General features: G+C 36.2%; 1 protein-coding gene across 7 annotated transcripts in view; it reads left to right on the forward strand.

Annotated features, from left to right (window-relative positions):
- The window catches only part of LOC132157055 (regulating synaptic membrane exocytosis protein 1-like), a 70206-nt gene that overhangs the window by 12078 nt on the left and 37705 nt on the right, over positions 1-20423 (forward strand). For 6 of the 7 annotated variants that reach the window (XM_059566195.1, XM_059566198.1, XM_059566199.1 and 3 more), the window contains exons 3-4: positions 13403-13619; positions 16425-16439. In XM_059566195.1, the coding sequence (XP_059422178.1) occupies positions 13403-13619; positions 16425-16439 (232 nt within the window). The remainder of the gene's footprint in view (positions 1-13402; positions 13620-16424; positions 16440-20423) is intronic. The other variant, XM_059566196.1, reaches the window with a different exon arrangement.

Raw genomic sequence — 20423 nt, forward strand, 5'->3', positions numbered from 1 at the left:
TTCATGCGTCCCACAAATTGAGACTGTGTCACGCATAATCAATGCTTGCTCAAAAAGTTGGTCGCTCTATATCCTCAAGCCCCAGACATCCAAACGAACATTACTTGACAGTTCAGCACGTTACTGTTGCCACACCCACCCCTCAGTTGAACTGCTGACTAGTTTGTTGTCAACTTTTTCGTTGTTGTCATGACGGCGCATGCACGTGCATACCAGACACACTGGGAAGGATCTTTTAGATGCACTCTTTCCAATTCGAAAAATGGAGAAAGAGACTCTGAGGCATCGCCATCATCAATTAAAAAACAGAAGGTGTGTCCTGTTTCAAACTGTTTTTTTTTCATGCGCCTGCCTTTACTAACATGCAAGTTCACCATCCTTCCTCCCCCTTCTCGTTCCGTGCACCTCTGGAGTTGTGAGCTTAGACTTTTTTTTTAACTGTTCCTGTGGTGCTGAGCAACTACAATTCATTTTAATCCTATAATTTTATATTATAATTTATTTAAAGTGAATAAATTGTAATGAAAAATAAATAAAATTAAATAGCTAAAGTAAATCGTAAGTGGAAGTGCATCTGTCAATTCTGTCATGAGCATACATCAGCAATTACACATGTTTAGGGGAATAGAGCATTATTAATATACCATTTACTGTAAGGTGGTATGTGCTAGAAATGGGTAAACCACTATCAGTGAGTCTGCCCATGGGGCACCACCGCACAAGGCAGTGTCCCACATTGTCCCTCAGAAACATACCCCTTGTCCCCCCTTGGGCTTATTAGGAGGTGGTCACCCTAATGTCATCTGCCGGTCATCGTAGATATGGCAATAAACCTAAATATAAAATCAATTAATAACTAGTGTAAAACTGACCACACGGACCGTAAATTATTTTATGCAGCTTGTGTCTTTTTTAAAATTTAAAACTGATCTTGTTCCTATTCATTGTAATTGCATTTAAAAAAAAAAGTGATCAGCAAGGCCTTCAAAATGTCTCCTTTTATTGCAAAAAAAAAACTTCTTATGGGTGTGGAATGACATGAGGGTGAGTAAGTAATGGCAGAGTTTTCATTGTAAACTATCCCTTTAAATATCACAGTTCTGTATTCATGTAACAGCTGTGGATTTCCACTCGCTCACAGTAGAGGCTCTTGACAGCAAAAAGCTCTAAGTTACAAAGGGCTAGAAAGGAACCCAATTAGGGAAATCTGTGAAGGGGATTGGGAGCTTCCTTATGGAAAAAAAGGAATTGCAATAATAAATGACCAAAAGACAAGAGGGTGAAGGAAAGAATACTATTATCTTTGCCTGGCTTACCAGAAGTTAGTGTTACCGGAGCCTTAAAGTATTAGGTTACTTTCAAATTGAAATTTCGTGATAATTTACTCACCCCCTATGTCTTCCAAGATGTTTACATCTTTCTTTCTTTCTTACATCTTTACACTTTCCTTCTTCAGTCGAAGAGAAATTAAGGTTTTTGATGAAAACATTCAAGGATTATTCTCCTTATAGTTGACTTCAACAGATACCAAATGGTTGAAGATCAAAATGACAGTTTTAAGGGAGCTTCAAAGGGCTCTACACGATACCAGACGAGGAATAAGAATCTTATCTAGCGAAACTGCTTTGCACTGCTCTGCGATGCGTGTCCATGACTTCACGTAATACGTAATTTTGTTGAAAAGGTCACACGTGACGTAAGCGGAAGCACCATCGTCGTGTTTACAAGACGAATGTGCAAAAGTCAAACACTGTTTACAAACAATTCGAATATTGTTTGAACATTCAACAACTTTTGAACAGTCCTCCTTCTCCACATTTATAAACACTGACTGAGTCTGTGACCTTAATTTCTTTCCGACTGAAGAAAGACGCGAACATCTTGGATGACATGGGGGTGAGTAAATTATCAGTAAATTTTAATTTGTAAGTGAACTAATCCTTTAAGAGAGGACATAACATCTCTCCCCCGACTCTCTGCTGCATCTCCAGTTTGGCATAATGAGGACACCGCTGTACGCTTGCTTCTCTCTACCTGTCCTATGGGAGGCAGCAGCTGGTCGCGTGACGTGCACAACACTCCTCTGTGTGCTTATCATTTTTGTCACGTGACCTTCTCTGTGTTCTGTGCCATCTAGTATCTCCACTGGGTGTGAGATTGAGAGCTCTGATATTTCATAATGCTCTGGAGCTGGTGATTTGGATTTGTGTCAGAAAAGTGTCCTTTTATGTGTGTTACATATGATGGCTTTAGTAGATTTTCATAGTCTTATGATATAATCTTTTTATATGTTTTTTATTTCATTAGTGAGCCTATATATTGTAAATTGTTAACAACTTTTCCCCTTGTAGTAGGCTATATATTCATATTTTTCATTATATATGGGAGGACTATACTTCAATACCTTTCAAGAAAATAAATGAAGGAAAATGTATAATGTTTTGGCAGAAATTACCAGTGCATTTTCTGTTAAATTTACAGACATTACTTTTAACCTTAATACACACAATGCAATTTGTAACTCAAAACACCCATAAAACTTGATACAGATAATTAATACATTTAATTTGCCCAATATTAATGTCTGATACAGAATATGCATGACAGGAGAATAAAAAAAAGAAAATGACACATTTAAACCACAGTGTTTTTTTTTTTAATTATGGTATTTAATAGTGTTCTGTGTTGGAAATTACATTTAATTATTATTATTATTATTATTTTTATTTTTAATAAAGTGGCAAAATCTAATTACAGCTTGCTTGGAAATTAAATATATCACTCACATTTTATCACAAGCATGGTGTTCACTGACACTTTTGTGTCTCAAAGATAACCAAATAATGGCAGAATTGAGGGCCTTGTTGGAAATTAGTTTTATGAACTGATTTTTTTTTTAAATAATGTCATTTTTTGTTTAGATGATCGTAGTCCATCATAGAAATATTGCCATAATTTTTTTCATTTGTTATAGATTTTCAGTTTTTAAGATTGAACTTCTAGGTCTAAAATGAAAAAAGATAAAATCGATATAATAAAACAATAAAATCTATACATAAAAGATATTTGAAGAACAGCAAATAATTTCAAGTAGTTTTCAAGACATTTGTAATGTGACCTTTATATGACACTATGAAAAATTTAATATTTTTTATTAAAATCAACCCATAGTCACCATAGGCTAATTTTGTCCTTAAGAGAAAACAATGAAACGTGATACCAGTGGCGGACTGGGACAGTAAATCGGGCCGGGAATTTGACTCCACCCCAGGCCACCTCTGTTGCTGCAGTCACCACCACCCAATTCATGTGTCCACAAGACTGCTAAATTATTTGGCTCTTTCCGTTGTTTGAATTGGCTGAAACTTAAAAAATAAATCTAAATCCTTAGACTGTGGACGGGCAAAATAATCAAATGGAGTATCAAGGCATTCACTGTCTCTATCATCTTTCCCTGAATCTCCCTCTCTCTCCCTCTGCATATTGAGTTTCCCTGCAATATGAAATAAGCACTTTAAATAATCTACATTAATTATGCAGCCATCAGTTGTATGTCCCAATGATCACAGTCCTACTACTAATGACCTTATGAATCATAAAAGCACATATATTTTTCTAAGAGTATAGCCAGCATGTTTTGTTTTGCTTATAGCTTAAACTTTACCTGAAGGTTCCTGCTCTGACTCAAAAGCTGAACTGTCCAGCCCCTCTTGTTCAACAGCAGGAGCACTTGCAGCACTTGCAGCACTAGTGCTACTGTTGCTTCCTTCGTCAACTTCATAATAAATAAATACACATTGCAGACTAGGCTAGATATTGTAGGCTAGAAATGGAAAATCTAAATTTCTGGTCAAATTTGGCACTAAAAAAATACTGTATCCCCATATGTACTGTAAAAAAACGTTTGCTAGTTTGTGCAAGTACTGTTGTATGTGCTATTTGTATGGAAAAACTATACTTTCAGAAAACATATGTTTTATCATATTATTAAGAATATTTTAACTACAAGCAACAGCACAAATAAAATACAATAGATTAAAGATGCAAATAAAATAAACTCACTTTCAGGGTTTTTTAGGGAGGTCTAACGTAGGTACAGAAATTGAATAAAGTAATCAAATGTAAAATAGCATTGCATTTTGGACTATAAATTAAAGATAATTCTTTATTAAAGTTTCAAAAGATTCCAATCAAGAGCAGTGGGTGATTTCTTTTTTGTTGCTGTTCGATTAATATAAAGACTGTCACTTTAAGAGAATTCACTGATCCAGTGTTCGTATTCGTATTGAACTAGAGTGAATAGTTTGTCCACTGTTTTTTTATTTTTTATTTTTTTCTCATCGCTGTTGTTGTAATGTCTGGGAACCCAGAATGCTCATCCATCAACAGAAACAAATATTAGCTGAACCCCGTTTGTTTTACGGGTTATTTAGCTATAGTAAACAGATGCTTTGTCAGATTTAAGCTGAACAGCGGTCCCAGTGCGTGCCGAACCGTGTGTGGAGAACCGAAGGCTTCGTTTTTTTTCAATGAATCGTCCCACCCCTGGTAAATATAATGTAAATGTATTTCTGACCGACCTGCTCCCTACTGGCGAACATGGCTGGGATTTTGCAGCAACTTGCTGCGTCTGTGGCCAGTACTTTTCTCCTTTTTATACGTTCCCTCTCTGCTCCTCCTTTGCGTTTATGCTCCATTTTTTTGCATGATTTTCTAAGATAGAGCCTGCTAATTAGGCAGTACTTCGCTAATGTTGGGCATGTGGTGGTTTTATTTTCACCCGCGATCGCCTGATTCTATATTCATAAATCCATCAATTAGTTTGCAGTTGCATACCAGCGGTGGCCAGTCCGCCCCTGCGTGATACATAAATCTAAACATGAAAGAGTGAGATGTTAAAGGTTTCAAGAACAGCACAGTCAAGTACTCAAAGCTGACTGTGAGCTAGAACAGGAGAGGTCTTGCTCGTATATGCTTGTGTGTGTGTTTAGCAGGAGCATTTAAGAGAGAAAAACAAGTTAAAATCTGGTTATTTTCAGAAAGCACAGCTGAAAGTGTGTGAAACAAAAAAGGAGGAGACACAGTGCTGTTGAAAGTGCTGAGAGTGAGAGGAGCGATGTGGGAGGGATACGGCACCATAGCCTTGCCACATGGCTGGTCTGTGGGGTTAGCAGGGGGCAGTGCTGTCAATACTCGCCACAGTGGGGAAGTTCCGGTGGAGGCAGAACTCAGCCATGGCATTGCTCATGGTACCATATGGTGCCACTCAGAGGATGGCAACCCCCATCCTCAGCCTCAGTGCCTGACTGACTAGAAATAATAGCAAACTGTACTAGAGCCAGTGCTGAAGAACCAGAGCCAACAGACACATTGAGGCCGGACCTTGAGCATCCACGGTGTTGTCTGGAAAATTGTCAAAACCGGATATTTAAGCAGTATGAGACAGAGTGGTAGCAAACTGTGAGGAGGAAATCAGTGCTATAAAACAATTTGTAGAAATGATGACTTTTAGCTTAAAAGAATCTTATTTTTTTATGCAAAATTATACATTTTGTTAAAAACTAACATTCTAGTTTAACCAACAAGGCAATCGATATTTTTTATTTTTTTGTCTTTTGTTTACTGTCCCTCACTGGCAAATGTTCCTTGACTTAGGATGCACATAATATAAATAGCAGTCTGGTTTTCAGATTAGTTTTTAATTTATTGTTAGCTGTTGATATACGTTATATTGGATTAATTGTACATGCTTATTTCCCTTTATTTGTTACATTTAGATTACCTTTGCCATTGTGTAATGCTTATTTAATGTCAATCTTTAAAAACACTAACAATTTAATAGTGCTGATAAAAGTAATCAGCAACTCTTTAAATTAATAAAGATTTTTTTTCATATTGTACAAAATATAAAGTATATTGTATATAATATAATGTTATAAAATTTTTATACTGGGCATTTATCGATTATCAGCCATATAAAGGATTATTGCATTATAGTAGCACCTATAGAAATTCAGTATTAGTACATCTCTAAACATGACAAAACCTTATAAATTATTGACATTTAAAAATGGACTAACATTTGTTTTATTCTACTTTCTAAATGGATTTTCCACTTTTTAAACCCTCACGGGGCCCAACAGAAGCATTGTTTGTTATTACCTGTGTGGTAATAAGCACAGCAAAACCAAAAGCCCAAATAATTCGGTTCATTTGAACCCCATTTATATTAAGGTGTCTGTCTGCAGAAATCAATCATGCATGGAGCTGCTACTATCTGGAGGGGAGGCTTAATTTCTAAATTGGAAGGGAGTGATTTTCTTACTATGTTCCTGATGCTTTCACACAGTGTACTTTGATGGATTTCCGCTCACTTTCAAACATTGATCTCCAGGTGATGGGATAAATCATTCCAGTTTGGCCTCAGTGACTTTGGTCCCCTTGTGAGAAGTGGAAGTCACCCGTTGCTAGATTTATAAGCGAAAGCCTTTTAGAAAATGCAGTTAAACAGCTGTTTAATGCAAAACATGAGCAGCTGCCATATCGTAAGAGGCCTTTAAATTCATGGAACCAGTAGAGTGAAAGTGCTGCGTTCATTTAAGAGGCTAAATTTAGCCCATTTTTATCAAGAGTAATGAGACTATTTCTTTCTCATAGTACTTAAGGTATGTGAGTTTGCCTGGCAGCATAACGTGCTGCCCTGTTTGTTATTCAAGAAAATGTTAAGAGGAGGAATACTGTTTTTCCACTTTAGGTTATAGATAGTAGTGGATGTTTGTCCATGCGATACAGGAGAAATGCATGTGCTCCTGCATGTTGCTATAATGCACTGTTTATCGATAGGCAAACAGTAATCTAATAAAAAATAGATATTTAAAATAGCTTTTATAAACATTTTTATAAGTATAATATTTTATATTTTTTAATCATTCTTAATATATATTTAGTTTTTTTGTGTTCATACAGTATGTACAGTACAGACCAAAAGTTTGGACACACCTTCTCATTCAAAGAGTTTTCTTTATTTTCATGACTATGAAAATTGTAGAGTCACACTGAAGGCATCAAGGGCTATTTGACCAAGAAGGAGAGTGATGGGGTGCTGCGCCAGATGACCTGGCCTCCACAGTCACCGGACCTGAACCCAATCGAGATGGTTTAGGGGTGAGCTGGACCGCAGACAGAAGGCAAAAGGGCCTAGAGGTCTTCACAGTGCACCCGAGACCCGTCGACCCGGGACCCGAACCGGGACCCGTACGGGTTCGGGTCTATATTTTAAATGATCAGCCGGGTCCGGGTCGGGTTCGAGTCTATTACCTCGGGTCCCGGGTCTGTTTAACATTGTGTGTAATACCCATGCGATCGGAGTAATCGGACTCGGAGAACACCCGGCCGTGATCAAACACTGCTTGTGTTTTTTGTAACTTGCAACTTGTAAAATTAGGAAAAGAAAAGAGTGAGCCAAAAAAAAGCTCTCTCTCTCTCTCTCTCTCTGCCCTTAGAATCAGAGCGCGCAGACTCAGAGTTAAAGTGATAATGCTTGCAGACTTGACACACTAATATTTAATATATTTCAAATCAGCAACACAATCTGAGGTGAACTGTCACATGAATGTTTTCTATGATGCTCAAATTGCGTTAAAGCATATTTTAGGTTGATACAGCTAGCACGCATGTGCAGTCTCGATCGCGTTTCATGTTTCTATGGCAACCGGTGAGGGACACTTTGACCACCAAACCGCGGTTTACATTTTCTTCCATTTTTATAATAATATAAATGAACCGTTTAATCTTAAAGTTTTATTGGTCAGATTCAGACTACACGCAGAGCAGAGAGCACAGAGATGTTAGCAAATAAATAACGTCAGCGGCCATGGCATTGCACGAGCTATCGTTATTATAGTTCAAAAGGGCAAACAGTTTAGGTTATTATGCGAGTTAACTCGAGTCAGAATGTACATGTGCACAGTTGCATTTGTCATCCGTCACCGTGACATCAAGAGGACTTTTGAAGTTGAAATAATGAATGGATTAAGCTTGAACTTGGAATAACGAGAGGAATAATATGGATAACTTTCTTGTCGGAGGATTGTAATGCATCACAGTAATGCTCCTTAAATTAGGTAAGACAAAAAGCTGTATTTTTCGCAACAGGTTTATTGACTTGTAATAGCAATTTAAGGTGGAATATGTGACAATCGGGTCCAGTCGGGTCTGTGTCTTCCCGACGGGTTCGGGTCCAGCTTTCAAATAATAGACGGGTCTGGGTCGGGTCTGGGTAGGCATTTCTCGGATCTACACGGGTACGGGTCCAGCTTTTGAAATATTAGACGGATCCGGGTCGGTTCGGTGTAGTACATAACGGGTCTCTTTCGGGTTCGGGCATGAATTTTTTGACCCGTGAAGACCTCTAAAAGGGCCAACAAGTGCTAAGCATCTCTCGGGGAACTCCTTCAAGACTGTTGGAAGAGCATTTCAGGTGACTACCTCTTGAAGCTCATCAAGAGAATGCCAAGAGTGTGCAAAGCAGTAATCAAAGCAAAAGGTGGCTACTTTGAAGAACCTAGAATATGACATATTTTCAGTTTTTTCACACTTTTTGGTTATGTATATAATTCCAGATGTGTTAATTCATAGTTTTGATGCCTTCAGTGTGAATTTACAATTTTCATAGTCATGAAAATAAAGAAAACTCTTTGAATGAGAAGGTGTGTCCAAACTTTTGGTCTGTACTGTATATATAGAAGTTATATTAATATAAGATATATAAGATATTGATCTCCAGACATGTTTAGTGTTATGGTGCTCTGGTTATCCAGCAGAACTCATTTAAGGCAAGGCATTAATTAACAATAAAATCTTAAATGTGTGTTTTTTTCTTTCTTTTTTTCCTGTAAAATATAAATTACATTGTAGAAGAAATGGAAGTATGTCTTTCACATTGTATTGTTAAAAAAAAAAAAATCATTTTTTTCAGCAAGGACACATTAAAATAAAGATGTTTATAATTTCATTGAAGATTTCTTATTAAAGGTAATACCAATTCCACAAAAATATTAAGTGGGACAACTGTTTTCAATAATGACTGCTAAAAATTCAGCTTTTTCCAAAAAATTTCATATTTTAATATAGAAAAAAGTTATTTTAATAATAATAAATAATTTAATACTAGTTTTAATAATATTTACAATATGACTATTTTTTATTTCCTTCCATTTCAAATAATGCCTTAATTGGTGAGCATAAGAGGAGAATTCTTTCTAAAACATAAAAAAAAAATGTTTACATATCCCAGATTTTTGAACAGTAGTGTATATATATATACAGTGGTGGCCGAAATTATTAGAACACTAGTATCTTCACCAGCTAAAAATGGTTTGAAGTCAGTTATTTCTTTTGTTGCTGTAATGTGTCAGTAGGAAATATCAGTTTACATTTCCAAACATTCATTTTGCCATTAATTGTAATAATCCAGTGAGATTTTTGTTTGCACAAGGAGTCTGACAACAGCTGGTGCTCCACACAGAGATCTGATCTCAGCTTCATCAGTCTGTCTGAAATGACATTGCACCTAGGGCAAAAGCTGCTTTTAATGCAAAGGATGGTCAGACCAAATGTTGATTTAATTTAGTTAGTAGAAGTTTATTGATAAAGAAATTCTATTTATTACATTATTTTTGGATATACTACAGGATATAGTATCCTCATTTTACAACATTTTTACACAAGTGTAACACTTTTAACAGTACTATAGCTTTGCAGGAAGGTTTCCTGAAGCATATTGAGTCTTATTCTGTTTCTTCATGTCATTCCAGACAGACTGGATGATGATCAGATCAGATCTCTGTGTGGACCACTGGCTGTTGTCAGACTCCTTGTGCAAAAAAAAAAAAAAATCTCCCTGGAGTATTACAATGAATGGCAAAATTAATGTTTGGAAATGTAAACTAATATTTCCCACTGACATGTTTCAGCAAACAATAGAAATAATTGAAAAAAACATTTTTTAGCTGATGAAAATAAAAATGTTCTTGTAATTTTGACCACCGCTGTATATAAAATACCTGCTTCTTTATTGGCATTTTTGCGTCAAGCTGTTTTTCCTGTTGAACACAGCATAAATGTCCTGTGAGTGGTGTTCAGATTTGTTGTCTTGTGTTAGAGGATGAATGGAGCTGCAAGTGCCTGTGAGCTGCATTTATGGCTCCATCACAGGCTGCCAACGTGCTCTGTTCCCTCATAAACGCACGTTTGTCCCGGCATTCACTGGGAATGATGTTGAATTTACACTGACTCAACTTCAGGAGTACTTTCACTACATCTCTGTCCCTCGTCTGTCCTTTCATACAACATCCTGGCACAGATAGGCTGGATTTATGCCCATGTTAGGGAGCCGTGGGGCCTAGCGGACATGATAAATGGGCCAGCGTGTAGGCCCGACCAAAGCCTCCGCAGGAACGCTGCGCACAGCCAATGAGTTACAGTTGTGGCTCCTGTCATGGTGTGCTTTAGTACGGGCGACTGCTGACAGCTGTTTAATCATGGACGTTTCCGTGTGCTCGCCCAACGACATCAGGAGCCACTGAGACCAGCTGTCATGAAGCAGGGGAGAACGGAGTAAAAACGCATCCCACCTCACACATCTCTACGCCGGCTCTCCTCCGCATCCCCACACTTTACCACATTAATTAGAGCTTCCTCATACCTTAATTACACCAAGTTCTATGCTAATGCAGGAGTCCTGTGTGAATTGCTCGCCGTTTCTTGCAGACTCTGTGCCTTATTTGCATTTCACAAAAGGTGGATGATACATCTTTTGGATGAGAGAGAGAGAGAGAGAGAGAGAAAGAAGCAAATGATTTGTGATGGGGAAGAGGGGTTTGTGCAAGTAAAGTAAAGCTGTGGTTCACTTTCGTATAACCTTGTGCTTCACTTTTGGGTCTTTGTTTTATGTGCTGTCTCAATTATGGCAAGCCTGGGCTGCTTTCCTGAATATCATTTCCGGCTCAGAGTACAAAGCACATTCACATGTTCTTTTACAGTGCCAAGCTCAGTGTTTGTCTCTGTTTCTCATGTTTTTCATGTTTGAAAGGCTTTTGTAGTGAATTTCATTTCAGCGTTGACTTTGTGCACTGTTGTTCATTGGAGCTACTGTCACTAAAGGTCATTGTGTTCTGAAAGGTTGAAAGGTGAATGTTACATTTTAATACTGAGATGAGAACAGTGCATGCTTAATTCAACGTGCTTTCCTTTTTTGATTGCAATTGGGATCCTATTTCAAGCCTTTTGGAATTACAATGTGCCTTTTTCCATTTACACTTACCCCCCCCCCCCAAATATCAATGTAATAATTCATTTGTTTTTCCCAACCAAAGAATTAACTAAGATATTAGCTTTAGAGTTTCACAAGAGATCTCAGTGCTGTGAACTTTCAGTATAAATTCAAACATTTCTTGTGAAATGTAACACTAACTTATCTGAGCTTGTAATGTAATATTATTGGAAGCCTAATATTTGTATATAATTTGTGTCTAGTGTTTTAGTAATTAATCATGCCGTTAAAAATAGCCCTTGAGATGAATGGATGGATATTTTGAAATTTTACAACATTCGTAAATGATAATCCAGCTAAACTGGATAAAATAAAATATTATTCAAATAAATAAATAAAAATATATCTGACTTTCTGTAGTTCTCAGTTATTAAAAATATTACAACCTTAAATGATGGTGACAAAAATTTGACATTTTTATAGATATTTCCCACATATTTGTAATTTAATTATAGAATTGTTTTTTAGATCTGTAATTCTTTGTTTTTGCACTTTTTGTGTAATTGTAAATTTCTCCTTTTTATACCAAAAACAAGTTATAATAAATGTACTGTAATAATAGCCTAAATGTATTGTATTGCATTGTATTGAACTCTTAAGTCTGTGTAAAAAAAAAAACGATTTCATTTTTTAGTTGTAGTATCTTGTCACTCCTGTGCTGGAGCTTGTTCTTTACGTTTATCTTTGACCCAGAGGATGTTCACTGCGGTGACGGTGTTGGGGAACAGGAGAGCAGTAGGGGTGCACGGGGAGGTAGACAGGGGTTAGGACTGGGGCAGGAGTTCAGATCATCTGGTTGTCTTTCTCTGGGGCACGTTCTGCATGGATGGTCGCGCATTCCTCACATTCCATAGGTAGCATATTCTTTTAACTCTATATGTAGGTTGCTTATTTTAATATACGTCACATGATTTCGTCATGGCAGAGGAGTCAGTGAACAAGACCCCTTTAGCGTAAGTAAAGCTGTGGATAGATTCATGCTTGAGACCTCAGTGCTGTTTAGACAGGGGAAAATGCTGGAAATGGGTTGTACGTGTCATGATTTTGTTTAGAAGTCGCTGGTTTGTTTGGAACTCTATTGGAAGATGTTCATGTAGTCTTAAAGCATTCTTCATCTATGTGGTGGAAAGAACATTATACTGAAAGAAACACTGAGATTGAGCTGGAGTGAAAGAGAGTGAAGGAAATGTGAGGTTTGGTTGTGGAGTTTCCATTTACATGCCGTTTTTGAAACAGTTGTTTAGCTGATTTTTATATCTCTGTCCTTTGAAATATCATGATACTGTATTCAGTTACTGCGATAGCTTCAGAATAAGTGCTTACTAGCAACATATTTTCCAAGTAAATACATACCTTAAAGTTGGAGTTGAGATTTGGTCATGTGTACATGGTCAGTCAGGGCTATATTCTTTGGTTCTGTTCTGCGAGATGATTTGTTTTTGTTTTTTGAGAAAACAGGGTAACCATTGAATTTACTGTGAAAATTGGTCAGTTGTTAGAAAAAAAAATATTATTGACAGTTAATCTGAATAAATATGGGTAATTTTAAGGGGTAAAATTAAATTAGAGTATCAGGTCAAGTCAAGATGTTTCTTATATGTCATATTTATTGGTAAATGATAGATAGAAATGGTATATGCTTATAAAATTGCTTGTAAAATGTTCAAATTTAGGGATTTTTATGTTAAAAAAGTTATTTGCTGGTAAATATTGAGGGTTATTAGGTAAACATGTGAAATTTGCTGGTAAACTTGGGGAGGGGGGAGAGGCAAATAAGTTAAATTATTCATTTGAGGGATTATTGGGTTAAAATGTTAAAAATTTAACAAAATGTGGAATTATTCATTTAAGGGATTATTTAATTGAAATGTCACACAAAAAAGTCAAATTATTATTTTCATGGATTATTGGGTTAAAATGTTAAAATGTAGAAATTATTTGGCTAAAATGTTACATTTACTTATAAGATTGGGAAACTATTAGGTTAAATGTTTCATTGGTGACTATTGAATTTGAACCAAATTTTTTTAATGTCCCCTTTCTCTTTCTCTGTCTCCTCTTCCCTTCCAGTTTGCACCAGCAGTTTGCCAACTACAAGGAGCAGGTGAGGCGGATTGGGCCAGAGCCCCCCCAACAGAGGCAACAGGGCCAACACAAGGATGACGCCCCCACCTGTGGCATCTGCCACAAGACCAAGTTTGCTGATGGCTGCGGAAACCTGTGCTCCTACTGCCAGACTAAGTTCTGTGCCCGCTGTGGGGGAAGGGTCTCTCTGCGTTCCAATAATGTGAGTACCACCTACATTGTTTGAATGGCCAGACTGCTTTTCATGATTCCTTGACCTGCATCTGCACACATTTAAGCAGGGACAGGGAGAGAAGAGCCCTGGGTAGATGAGAGAAAGGTTAATTGGGCATTAGTCAGAGGAGATGACGCTGCTGGTCACCGGGGGGTCGCCACACACCCACGCTAGGATGCCCGAGTCGGCGCTGAGTCTCCACAGGGGCAGCCGTATCATGCAAAGAGAAGCACCTGAAATGGTGGCCCACCTGGAGTGTGATATTTACCTTCGCTTTCTATTCCTTCCACTGAGTCCAGAGCTCTAATTAGTGTTCAGTCATAATGTGTGCAGTGTAGGGAGTCACCGACAGAGGTAGTAGAGTAGGGAGTGAGGTCAGGGAGGTGGAGATAAGGGTAAATGTAATTAATAACACACTGATTTAGTTACAGATGTATCCACCTGTATACTGGAAGTAAATATGTACATTTTTATAGCTATACAATGAAGCCAGGCCATTTGTAATGTAACTATTGTCTACGCCTGCCAATGGCAAGTGAATTGAGAAATTTTATTGGCAGTCAATGTATCCTATAAGGTAATTTTTATTTATATTTTTTGAATAAAGTGACTAATAAATAATATTAATGTCATGAATAATACATTTTTTATGAAGAATAAACAATATATTGGCACAGTATTAGTTATCAATATTAGATATTTTATAGTTTTTTGGTAGCTGTCGAAACTGGATATTTAATTGTACATGCTCATTTCCCCTATTTACATTTAAATTATTATTGCCATCATTCAAATGCTCACTTTGTTAATCTTTAAAATGCTAATAATTGAATTAAACTGTTAAATTAAATCTTTAGCAAATGTCAAAATTAATATCCAGAGTGAATTCAGTGAAAATATGGCCCAGTTATCCCAAAATTAATCATATTTTTAATTTTGCATTACAATACTGTGATACTGTAGCTAAATTTAGTTGGAACAGTAAAATGTTTTTAGTATTTTAAAAACATTAACATTAAAATATTTTTTTAGTGTTTTATTTTTCATTTATTAAGACAAAATATAATTTGTATGTATCTACCATTTATTGGTTATTGGCTTAATTTTTTTATCTGCTTATTGGCATCAGCCAGAATTTGAATTTCATTACATTCATATTTTTAATAAGTACATTTCCCACTGAAATTATGATTCAATTTTAAGACAGCTAGGATCTGATTGTTGCTTTTGTACTGAGATATAACCCCTGATGTAACTCCCAAAGCTGTAGAAGTTGAGTGTAGAAGGTTGTCTGAGAAGAAATCCCATATGTGATGCAATGGAAGTGAAGTCTTCGTTTGGTAGTGCATGGGTGCTGCCCTGAGGTTAGTTTCAATGAAATTAGTGCATGTTGTTTCTCGGAGCCCTTTGGCATGTGCTATTAATGAGAGTGGCAGTCTTGATAATGGAGTCGCTAGATGCCTGTAGGTTAAACATAGAGAGCTACACCTACTCAATCTGGTAGACTGGAAACAGTAGCTAAAAGCGATGAAATACACTTAATAGGTCCATTGCTATGAGAGTAGCCTGAGCTGGTCCGGAGTGTACGGACTTGAAATAGTTTATTGAAATTGTTACAAAAATCACAAATGCCCCACCCAGTGCACATTGTACAATTCACTACATTTATTTTTTAGCAGAATAAACAGTAACAAATGTATCATGGTTTTCACAAAATATTAAGCAGCACATTGTTTTTAATGTTGATAATAATAAGAAATGTTTCATGCATACCCAGCCAGAATAAAAGATTGATTTATGAAGGATTGTTTGACACTGAAGACTGAAGTAATGGCTGCTGAAAATACAACTTTGTCATCACAAGAAGATATTACATTTTAAATTATAGTCTAATATGAAAGTTATTTTAATTTGTAATAATATTAATGATTTTTCTTTATTTTGACCAAACAAATATAGCCTTAGTGAGCATAAGAGACATTCAAAAACATAAAAAATCTTACCAACCCCAGAATTTCAAATCATAGTGTATATATGCACAATTACATTTGTTTTTCCGATGCCCAAAGTATTTTTTTAAAGGAATTTAATAAACTCCCTGCCACAGACTAGCCACAATAAAAAGTGCAAACTGCAATTAAAATTAAATTAAATACAGAATTAAATACAGTAAATTGAATGAAACATGGCAGTTGGCTGTACCATGATGTTTTTACTATGAATTCTAAAGTTAACCAATCCTCTTCCTCCATGCTCGTTGATATGTATGCCAGCCTCCAATGGTTAAGTCTCCAAAATTATGTGTCCTGCAGTGTGACTCTCTGTATGGATTCTTCATTAAATGGCAGTGAAATACCTATGATAAACAGTTAATGTAAAATGGGACAGTGAAGCAGAAGGAAATGTCATGTTCTTGTTTTCAGTGACCAATGCACTACCTTTATTTCCACTGGGAATTATTCATGGGAAATCTTAAAGTAAATATCAGTACAACCTGCACCTCTCAGGTTTGCCCTGTGGGTGGCAACATACCTGCAAATTTACACTACTGTGAGCTGTCCACATTATAATGTAAATCATTCCAAGACATGTTCATTTTGCAAGTGGAAAATGCAATTTGTATTTTGACACCTTTTGATGCTGCTAATGCCAGTCCAGAGCTGTTTTTGTGTTTATTATTCCAGTAAGCATCTAAATGGTTTTTGTTTTCATATCTGATTGTCATTTCATACTTCTCTCTCTTGTTCTTCTCCACCACCCACCATCCTGTTTCTCTCTGTGACGCTGGAGAAGAAAGAGGACAAAGTGGTTAGCATTTTCTATTCTCTTTTTGTCACTGTGCAGTGTGAATGCTGATCTGAAAGTGTTTTTTCCCTCACTCCCATCATTCACATATACAAGCACTTCAGTACATCTTCAGTGTTTTTTTGTCGTGTTTGTCATGTTTAGGTTATGTGAGCTTCTTTATGGCTTATTTTCATACTATATATGCTACCTGCATAACACCCAGATTTACAAAATGTTTATGTGTATACAGTACATGTTTTTGTGGATTTCCCTGAATAATTATGTAATTTGGGTGATACATCGATGCACAACCAAAAAATAAAATAAAATAAAATAAAAAAAGTATTACAAAGTAATTGTAATAATATTTCACAAAATTACCTTATATTTGATTTAAAAAATCTAATTATGAGCCTGTTGACCACTTTTTGTGTATATTATATATTATATTTGTGTATATTATTATATTATATTCTTTAATTAATTAATTAATTTATTGTTTGTCTGTGTGTGTGTGTGTGTGTGTGTGTTTGTGATTGTGTGCCTGGTATGCAGTGAGCACTTCATGTAACTTTTAGTACAATTACCACATGCAGTAGGCCCCTTTAAATATGGACATGTCTAACCTATGTATACAGTTCTTGTTCGTAAATCACCCACAATGCACACATGTAGTGCAGTATGTTATATTCCACAAGCAAAATAGCACCCTTTATTTGTGATCCTAGTTAATCAGGGCCAGAGAATGTGTTAGATGAATGCATGTCCTGCTTGGCCTGCTATACTGTTAAAATGAACATGCACTGTGTCTTCTCCCATTGCTCTGCATTTGTTAATCAGAACAGTGCCATACACTTCAGTGCTGCAAAAGGATCTCTGTAAATGCAATCCAGAGCCTATTATCCCAATGATTATTAGGCCTCTTGGTAATATCTGTGTTTTCTTCTTTAGCCAAGCGTTTCTTTCTGAGTGCTGCTGTTTTTTTTAAGTCAGATTCGTTTCCCTAGGCTGTACACTCTCCACTCGGTCTCTTGTTCTTTCTTTCTTTTGCAAAGATCCATTTTAAACTATATGGTCAGCCTGGCTTTTAACACCAGAACTTCAGTGATACTGGAAAACACCAGCGATGTGTCATTCCACTGCCCACCTCCTCAAAGCGACACTCTGAAATAATTAATATTGATCTTTCTCCTCTTCCTTTGCATCTGGTTTGTGGATATTTTATCGACAGGGACGTTAGACCAATGTTTTTTTGATGAGGACCAGTGTTATTTTAGTATCCCTCTTAAATATTAAGGTTCTTTATCGATATTAGTGGTTCCATGAAGAACATTTAACATCCATGGAAACTTTTCATTGCACAGACAGTTCTTTGTAGTGGAAAAAGGTTCTTTAGATATTAAAATAATAATATTGTTAATATATTTTTACACTAAAAAAGATGGTTCTTATAAGAACTGTTTAGAGAAAGGTTCTCTGGGGAACCTAAAAATGATTCTTCTATACCTTTTGGAACTTTATTTATTTTTTATTTTGAATTAATGTTTTTATTTTTATATTTTCAATTTTGATTTATTTTATTTATTTTTCTCATCAAGAATGAATTAACATAAATTTAATTTTTTGGTCATATTTTAATATATAGTTTTATTAAGTTTTATTCCAGTTTTAGTTATTTTAATACATCAAGTTAAAATTAAAATGAGAATGTTGCCTTGGCCAGCTAAAAAAACAACAAAAAACCAACAAATAAATTTTTTTAAATATCTAATTTAATTTAATTTAATTTAATTTAATTTAATTAAAAAAAAATTCAAGTAAATATATATATATATTTTATGTTTTTAGGTTTAGTTATCTAAAATAATCCTGGTGAGAATAACTGTTTTTTGTGTGTGTGTGTGTGTGTGTGTGTGTTTTTAAACAGGCTTTGGTTAGACCTCATGTAGGACTTTATGTAGTTAAAATACGAGACACAGATCCAGTGGGGATTTGGACTTGAGTTCAGGTCTACAGAGACAAGTATAATGTGACAATGAAATGCACACACACACACACAAATAGCTGGCGATACCATGGGAGGTGGTGTATTCATAGACCTCATCAATCTGCTTAATTCAGAGAAGGCCTGATGTTTGGAGAGGGAGTAGAGCTAAACTTATCACCGTATCGATCTGCGGATGGCTTGTCAAGCATGAGATGTATGTCTCGGTGATGAAAGACTGAAAGTTGGTTTTGTAACATCAGCAGGGAGATGAAATAGATTATTTACACTATCGATCCAGTATTTAATAATAGGAATGGTCCTTGTACGAGGGACGGGTGAAGGGGTGTTTTGAGAGAGGGCCGGTGGGTGAGCGTCTCCAGGGACTGATGTACTGGCTCATTAGATTGAATGGACAGTAATGTCTTTTGTGGCAGTCTTTCATCCTTATCCGGGATTTATAACATGCTGAATTATGGGTCTAGCTCTGCCTGTTGCCGCCCTAATTCATCAAGCTGTCGGAGGTGGAAGCGTGAACTGCGTTCTCCCTTTTCCTCCACTCACAGAACTCAAGCACTTCATTTATCCACCCCGTTTGCATGGACCTGACAGCGGCGGACAACCCTGCCTGTCCGCATCTGACCAAGCTTTGGAAATGAATTGATATTAACAAGATTGAGGAAGAGGCGGAGTTTGATGATGAATGACAGGCCTTCGGCTGCTAGTCAAACAGAGCCAGAAACTCAGCAGTTTAGCATTTTTGTGAACAAAAGGATACTTCAAAAACGAAAAATAAAGATTTTCAGTTGGTTCCCAACTCAGTAGCAAACCTGGAATACAAAAATTCTATTAAAGTATTTAAAAAAAAACCTTTGATGTTAACAAGTAGAGATATTTAAGACTGTAAAATAAGTCTCTAAAGCTCACCAAATGCCAAAATTAATTTATTCAAAAATAAACAGTTATATGGTAAAATATTATTAAATTAACTGTTTTACATTTTATTTTAATTTGTTCCTGTGGTGGCAAAGCTGTATTTTCAGCAGTCATTTATCCAGTCTCTAAAGTCACACAATATAATGCATCCTTGCTAAATAAAAATATAAATTTTCAAAAAAAAAATAAATAAAAATAAATAAATAATATACATATATATATATATATATATATATATATGTACTGACCCTAAACTTTTAGACTACCCTAACTATGCTAGCTATGCTTTTTTATTTTATTCTATTTAATTTTTAGCTTTTAGTACTGTTTTTACTCCAAAAGAACAGACCTGTGACAGATCTTTTTGTTGCGATCCACCAGATCCACTGCTGTTGAGCTTGTTCAGTAGATTGTGGTTTACACAGAAACCGCACAAACAGGCGTAGAATCGGATTTTCGACTGAGAGTAAATTAGCAGCGGAGAGGTATTGAGAGCCTGAGTTCAAGAGTTTTGTTTCAGTGAGCTAGGATGGGCAGATTGTGCCGCTGGGTGGAGAAGAGCCAAAGAAGAGTCTTCTGGCGTTCTATATTTGTTTACAGCAAACATCTTTTGTCTGGACAATCAGGTACTGTTCCACAAGAGCTGAGGCTGGGTGTCATTTATTTTTTTTGTATCTCAAAAGCATTGACAGTTTTACACACACACACACACACACACACACACACACACACACACACACACACACACACACACACACACACACACAAACACACACACACACACACACACACACACACACACACACACACACACACACACACACACACACACACACACACAAAAACATCTTTTGAGGAGATAATTGAAAAAAAGGGTCTATTACATTCTCTTAATCTTGCATTGAAAGGGTGGAGAGGGACGAGTGCTTTAGTGTAATCCAGGACACGCTTATATTGGATAACACATGCCCACACATAAAGCACACTTACACAAAGATGGTAGAATTACTTTATTTGTGGATAATCCACTAAAGAAAGTGAAATATGCAACTGAAATTTTAGAAAAGTGTTTAATAGTGTTAATA

The sequence above is a fragment of the Carassius carassius genome, chromosome 14 (assembly GCF_963082965.1).
Source record: "Carassius carassius chromosome 14, fCarCar2.1, whole genome shotgun sequence".
Classification (NCBI taxonomy): domain Eukaryota; kingdom Metazoa; phylum Chordata; class Actinopteri; order Cypriniformes; family Cyprinidae; genus Carassius; species Carassius carassius.